This window comes from Colobus angolensis, unplaced genomic scaffold, assembly GCF_000951035.1.
Source record: "Colobus angolensis palliatus isolate OR3802 unplaced genomic scaffold, Cang.pa_1.0 Scaffold3, whole genome shotgun sequence".
NCBI lineage: Eukaryota > Metazoa > Chordata > Mammalia > Primates > Cercopithecidae > Colobus > Colobus angolensis.
The window spans coordinates 16,049,627-16,057,272 of record NW_012116265.1 but is presented as its reverse complement, the minus strand read 5'-3'; the positions used below and the strand labels follow the sequence as shown (position 1 = coordinate 16,057,272).

General features: G+C 40.2%; 2 protein-coding genes across 5 annotated transcripts in view; one reads left to right on the top strand and one right to left on the bottom strand.

The window, feature by feature from the left end:
- Positions 1-7,646, top strand: part of SLIRP (SRA stem-loop interacting RNA binding protein) — a 74,140-nt gene that overhangs the window by 44,490 nt on the left and 22,004 nt on the right. The window lies entirely within an intron of this gene.
- SNW1 (SNW domain containing 1) overlaps positions 1-7,646 on the bottom strand; it is a 56,425-nt gene that overhangs the window by 35,655 nt on the left and 13,124 nt on the right. For all 3 annotated transcript variants that reach the window (XM_011949488.1, XM_011949486.1, XM_011949487.1), the window contains exons 4-5: positions 5,235-5,330; positions 5,047-5,153 (exon numbers count right to left, since the gene is read on the bottom strand). In XM_011949488.1, the coding sequence (XP_011804878.1) occupies positions 5,047-5,153; positions 5,235-5,330 (203 nt within the window). The remainder of the gene's footprint in view (positions 1-5,046; positions 5,154-5,234; positions 5,331-7,646) is intronic.

Below are 7,646 nucleotides of genomic sequence, written 5' to 3'. Positions count from 1 at the left end.
AAAAATACAAAATTAGTCAGGCATGGTGGTGCAGGCCTGTAATTCCAGCTACTCGGGAGGCTGAGGCAGGAGAATCACTTGAACCCAGGAGGCGGAGGTTGCGGTGAGCTGAGATCACGCCATTGCATCCCAGCCTGGGCAACAAGAGCAAAACTCCATTTCAAAAAAAAAAGAAACAAAAGATGTATCACTCAAATCATAATGAGGAAAAAAAGCATTTGGTTGTATCAAGCTTTACACTAAAAAACTTTTTCATTCCCAATTTTGCATTACTAATAAGTCGTATACACAGTACTCATTTCACATGTAGAGAGATCAATTGCCTTAGACTTGTCCTAGAATATTACGTCTTAGAATCCTCACTGATTCTTCTCACCTCTTATACCTACCACCTAGCATTTTCCATTCTTTCTCATTCACTGTTAATATTTCAGTGAGAACTCCCTGGTTTCTGAAGAATACCAGACTTCTTGGAAGCAAATCAGAAATCTTGGTCCAAATTCAGAAATCCAATAACCTGTTCAGTCTCAAGAATAACAAATTTTTTAAATCCTATTTTATATATTATGCAGCCCATTTCTATTTCTTCTAAAATAGGAAAATCAGTGATTGTCAAACAGGGCATCACTGCCACCTCTAACTCCTCTCTCCCAGTGCCTTTATAAATGTGTGAGGTGTTTCTAGTTAAGACAATGGGGGTAGGATGGGGACACTACTAGGATTTATAGGTAGTGCCACTTATGCTAAACATTGTACAATGCTAAAGACGGTCCCAAACAATCAAGAAGTGCTCCCCCAATGCCAATGGCGTGTAATAATTACTCAATTAATGTTGAATTATTCAATGCATTCCAAACTTCATGCATGAATCTATCCACTTCTAGAAAACAAACAAACAAAGATATAAACCTGAAAGTGGTCCCAGTTTGGGGTTCTAGTGGCTGCATTACAGACAAAAGCAATGATCTGGCCGGGCATAGTGGCTCATGCCTGTAATCCCAACACTTTGGGAGGCCAAGGTGAGTGAATCACCTGAGGTTAAGAGTCCAAGACCAGCCCAGCCAACATGGTGAAACCCTGTCTCTACTAAAAATACAAAAAAATTTGCTGGGCGTGGTGGTACGTGCCTGTAATCCCAGCTATGTGGGATGGTGAGGCAGGAGAATCACTTAAACCTGGGAGGCAGAAGTTGCAGTGAGCCAAGATTGCACCATTGCACTCCAGCCTGGGCAACACCGCAAGCCTCCATCTCAAAAAAATAACAAAATAAATAAATTAAAAAAAAAAGAAAGAAAGAAAAAAAAAAGGAACAATGCTTTGGAGACCTTATTTGGCCAAGATACTAAACTCCAAAAATAAATAGTTCAGTCTGAAGAGTTCTCCTCTATTTCGAATACAAAATAATCACCAATACAGACAGTGATTAAACATCATTCCCTAGAAATCAGATAAAACTCTTGGTTTCTAGTCTTGAAATACAATGTAAAATGGACCAAAGCTCTATTTCCTTCAAAATAACACAACCTGCCAATGCCAAATTGTTGCCCTTAGATGGTGCTTTTTGCTACCAAATGGGACTGGAGAGGTAGCACATACCAATAAAGAAGAGTGATTACCCCCAAGGAGAGATGCACCAAAACAAAGGCAACTGAAGTGAAGTGAAGGCCTCCATGATACAGGGTAAATTTCCAGTATATGTTCTCCATGTATAGGGGCCTAATTTTCCTTTTGCAGGAGGGGACTATACTTCCTCACTGGCTTCAGGAAAGTGGTTTTGTGTCATACAATGAAAACCACTATTATTCGCTGAACAAACACTGGTGGATGCCTTATGTGTCAAACTTTCAGGCAGTAAGGCATCAAAGAGGGAAATACAAATATATAATCCCTGCCCTTAAAAACATTATAGTCAAATGATATAGATTATGAGTGAACATATAATTACAACAAAAGGTGATGACTGCTATGATAAACATTGAGAGTAGAGAAGAGGGACACTCAGTCTAGCCAGGGAAGGTCCAAGACAACACCCTGGAATAGTGAAGAGTGAGTTGAGAATGGAAAGCAATAGAATTAAGTCAGAGAATGAATAAGGGTAGAACTTTCTAGGAAAAAGAATATCCATGGGAAGTCTGAAGAGAGAATGTGTCATATTATGGGAGCTACAAGTAGTTCCTCATGGCAAATATTTATAGGGAATGCCTGAACATTTTTTCTTCTTGGTTGGGCATAGTGTCTCACGCCTGTAATCCCAGCACTTTGGGAGGCTGAGGCAGGTGGAGTGCTTGAGGTCAGGAGTTCAAGACCAGCCTAACCAACATGGTGAAACCCATCTCTACTAAAAATACAAAAACGAGCTGGGCCTAGTGGCAGGTGCCTGTAATTGCAGCTACTCAGAAGGCTGAGGCAGAAGAACTGCTTGAGCCGGACAGGCTGAGGTCGCAGTGAGCTGAGATTGCCCTACTGTACGCCAGTCTGGGTGACAAAGCAAGATTCAGTCTCAGAAAAAAAAGTTTTTTTCTTCTTAACCACCTTGGCTGGGTGCAGTGGCACACAACTGTAATCCCAACACTGTGGGAGGCCAAAGCAGGCAGATCATTTGAGCTCAGGAGTTTGAGACCAGCCTGGGCAACAAGGTGAAAGAAACCCTGTCACTACAAAAAATACAAAAATTAGCCCGGTGTGGTGGTGTGCACCTGTAGTTCCAACTACTCAGAAGGCTTGGGTGGGAGGATCACTTGAGCTCAGGAGTTCAAGGCTGCAGTGAGCCGTTACTGCATCACTGCACTCCAGCCTGGGTGACAGAGCAAGACTGTGTCTTGAAAACAAACAAGAACACCTATAATAGTATTTATTTTATAGTGAAAACAAACAGAATGGCTAAAAGTGAACTGTTTATTTTTGGATTTCAGTATTCTGATGAGAGTCAAAGCTAGGCCAGAAAAGTGAGTAAGGGGTCAAGCATGCCACAGCAGCTTAGTCCTTACCCATGGAAGCCATAGAAAGATTTTAATTGTGCACACTTGCGTGTATGTGTATATACATGATGAGAGAGAAAGAAACAGACATAGATGAATTTGTTTGTTCACGCCAGCAAGACAAATGGCAATGAGATGGTTCCCGGCTGCAATAAATCAAGCAAATGAAAACGGCCTGAACTAAGTAGCGGAGAGGGGAATATACTTGAGAAGTGTTAAGAAAATAAGATAGTTTACAGAGACTAAATAGATGGAAGGTCTGAGGGAAACAAGAACCAGAATGATTGTTAAGCAGAGAGAACATACGGACAGTATGTGTCACATGTGAAATTTGAATAGCCTTTGAGCCAGTAAGTCCACATCTAAGAATTTATTTTAAACAAATAATCATGTTCGACAAGATGGTCGATGTTTGTATGTGGATCTTGAATATATTTGTCTGTAAAACTAAAAACCACCAATGCTTAACAAAACTAGCAGATAACCACATGATGGAATCCTATACAGATTAATTAAAAAAAAAAAAAAGTAGACCTATATGTACTAATAAAAATTGTCAAATATGTTAAGCAACAAAACAAAACAAAACAAAACAAACCAAGTCAAAGGAAGTTATGGGCATTAGAATTCTATTCATGTAAACAAAAGTTTCTAAGTGTGTATGTATATGTAAAATGAGGATATAAATATCTAAATCCATAACAAAAATGTGGAATTATATGCATCACTGTAGTAACAGCAGTTACCTCTAGGAAGTAAAATAGGAGAAAAGTGGGCAGGACTGTATATACTTGTGACATATACTTATCTTTTACCATAATATATTATTTGCATAATTTTTTTTTTTTTTGAGACAGAGTCTTGCTCTGTCACCCAGGCTGGAGTGCAGTCGTGCCATCTCAGCTCACTGCAAGCTCTGCCTCCCGGGTTCGTGCCATTCTCCTGCCTCAGCCTCCCAAGTACCTGGGACTACAGGCGCCCGCCACCACGCCCGGCTAATTTTTTGTATTTTTAGTAGAGACTGGGTTTCGCCGTGTTAGCCAGGATGGTCTCGATCTCCTGACCTGGTGATCCACCCGCCTCAGCCTCCCAAAGTGCTGGGGTTACAGGCATGAGTCACTGCGTCTGGCCTATTTGTATAATTTTTTTTTAATCAATATAATAATAAGAAAAAATGACTCCCAGGCTTTCAGCATAAACAATTACGAAAATACCACTACCATTTACTGAGTTAGAGAAATAGCAGGTAGATTAAGTGGAAAATTATGTATTTAAGTTTGGATTTGATTAAGTAGCACTTTAGGGAAATCTAGATACACTTGCCCTTGTAGACAGTAAGATATAAGGACCTACAGCCCAGCAGAGAATACTGGGCTGGACACAGATTGAACAGTCTATCAGCATATGAGTGGCAAATAAATTACATTAGTTAAAGAGAATGTGCTGTGTTTTTTGGTTAGAGTCACAGAATGATTAAAAGAAAAAAAAAATATATAAAGAGAACGGGCTGTAAAAAAATGTGTTAAGAGACTTTTGCCAGAGAGTACCTCATCAAACTTGTTTAGGTGAGGCCATTTTGTAGTGAATTGAAGAGTGAAAGGAAAGTGAAGAATAGGGCAAAAACAACTCCTGAAAGAAATCTGAAAAAAGTGAAGAAAATAAGGTGGTAGTTAGAGGGAACACTGAGAGTAGGTACTCAGGGAAAAGGTTATCTTTCAAAAGATAAGAAAGGCCAGGCAGCCTCACGCCTGTAATCTCAGCACTTTGGGAGGCCAAGGTGGGCGGATCACAAGGTCAGGAGACTGAGACCATCCTGGCTAACACAGTGAAACCCCGTCTCTACTAAAAAAAAACACAAAAAAACTAGCCGGGCGAGGTGGCGGGCGCCTGTAGTCCCAGCTACTCGGGAGGCTGAGGCAGGAGAATGGCTAAACCCGGGAGGCGGAGCTTGCGGTGAGCTGAGATCCGGCCACTGCACTCCAGCCTGGGCGACAGAGCGAGACTCCGTCTCAAAAAAACAAAACAAAACAAAAAAAATGAAACTAAGTCTTCTAGGCATGATTCATACCGGATATACTGAGCAGGAGCAAGTTTGTCAGCTGCCCGAACTGGCATGGCTGCGGCGACCTTCTGTGATACAGATTTTTCTAAGGCTACTCTTGTCTTTTCTGTTATCTGAAATAGGAAATATCACATTGAGAGTTTGGAAGTTAATCAGGATGTAAACAGTCATCGAATATATCAATTCCCAGTTACCTCTTTAATAGCTTCTTCATCGGGCCTTTGCAGGTCTGGATCATCTGCATTCATAACCTCCTTTGGAACCAGGTCAGTATATTTGCTATAAATGACCTAAAACGTTCAAACACAAGCAGGCTTAAAAAAAGCAAACAATGAAAAGAAACCTCATTAGCTATTTCAGATGTCAACATGTTCTCTCAGCACACTTAAAAATTTAGGACACTCAGATATTATCTTTTAGATTTTAAAACCAAGGAAGTTTAAAATATATACACAAATTGCTACCTTGGCTGTAAGTCAATAATTTTCCCTGGACCTCATGCATTTAAATTATTTGAGATCTTCTAATCAAGTCAGTATCCAAATAAACCATGTCAACAAAATCGTGCATCGATGATCACTAGAACTTGAAATTAATGATAATATAAATTACCTATAGCACCATTATCTTGGATTACAAACTCATCAGAATTTAAGTCAGGTTACCAAATAATTTCCAAATGCACTGGGCCTGGAAAATTTTACTGACCTCATTCTACTTATAATGCTTCTCTTTTTTGTCATCAACTCTATTAGACTAAGAAAATAAACATGTGCCATAGTTAAAAAACCCAGAACGCTTTCTTCCATGAAAAGATAAAAGAAAAAAAAATAAAAGAAAAATATATTCTATATATACAACTTATTTTATATCCATATCCAAATTGAGGCCTGTTACATGACTTCTACTAGGCCCAACATTGTTTCTATTAGGCTGACACTGATGTGACAGGCTCTTAACAAATAGAGTATTGGTTACTTTCAGGTCCATCTATACTTCTTAAATATTTTCATAAAAAGCTACATGGCATATTTTAAAGTAAAAAAGAGATACAGAGGAGCCGGGTGCGGTGGCTCATGCCTGTAATCCCAGCACTTTGGGAGGCTGAGGCGGGTGGATCATGAGGTCAGGAGATCGAAACCATCCTAGCTAACATGGTGAAACCAGGTCTCTACTAAAAATACAAAAAATTAGCCAGGCGTGGTGGCGGGCGCCTGTAGTCCGAGCTACTTGGGAGGCTGAGGCAGCAGAATGGCTTTAACCAGGGAGGTGGTGCTTGCAGTGAGCCAAGAGTGCACCACTCCACTCCAGCCTGGGTGACAGAGGAAGAAACCGTCTCAAAAAAAAAAAAAAAAAGAGAGAGAGATAAAGAAAATTCAATAAATAATAGGCATTCTACCTTTAATGCTTTCATCAGAAATTCTTTGAGGTGCATAAAAAGAAAGGACAACTTATGAATATCAACGAAAATGAAATTCCTAGGCACTTGAGATTTTCAACAAATTTTTTTTTGTAGAACTGTTTACCACTGCCAAAGTCTTACATTAATAAGTCTATCATACATCATTCTTTAAAACAATTTAAAGGAAATGCATGTATTTCTAATTTTCTACTCCAAACAGAGCAAAAAAGTGTGAGCCACTTTATGGTTTATGCAACTTGACCTGACTTTGCCTATGCCTTCAATCTCCCCTTACAACTCTCACTTTCTCACTAATTATGCTTCAGTCACACTAGCTCACCTTCTGTTTCTTGAACATAACATACTTTTCTCCAATTCCAGGTCTTTACAGCGTTCTGTTTATCATTCTTCAAGTAAGCTCTCAATCTGTCCGTCTCAGATCAAAGAAGGTCCTCCTTTACCGAGGCTTCTTCTGATTGCCTTGGTAGCAACCCCTCCCGACCCAACCATTTGCTCCATAGCACTGTTTACTGTGATCAAGACTGTTCACAGCATGAAATTATCTACTTGTTTATTATCTGTCTCCCCTATTAAAACAATAAAAACAGAGCTGGGTGCAGGGGCTCACGCCTGTAATCCCAGCACTTTGGGAGGCCAAAGCGGGTGGATTACCTGAGGTCAGGATTTCAAGACCAGCCTGAACAACACGGTGAAACCCTGTCTCTCCTAAAAATGGCAAAATTAGCTGGGCATGGTGGTGGGTGCCTGTAATCCCAGCTACATGGGAGGCTGAGGCAGGAGAATCGCTCGAACCCAGGCGGCAGAGGTTACCGTGAGCCGAGACATGCCATTACACTCCAGCCTGAGCAACAAGAGCAAAACTCTGTCTCAAAAAAAAAAAGTCTCTCCTGTGCTTATGATGATGACTGGTCCACAGGAGATATTTGATCAATATTTTTTTGTACAAGTGAATAAATAAATGAATTTTAGAGATATTCTGTTACACGCTAAAGGTGTTTATAGGTCGGGAACAGTGACTCACGCCCATAATCACAGCATTTTGGAAGGCCAAGGTAGGAGGATAGCTTGAGCCCAGGAATTCGAGACCAGCCAGGGCAACACGGCAAGACCCAACTCTATTTTAAAGAATGGATAGGTGAATGAATAAATAAATAAGTTTATATTTTAGGCCCTACAGAACTTT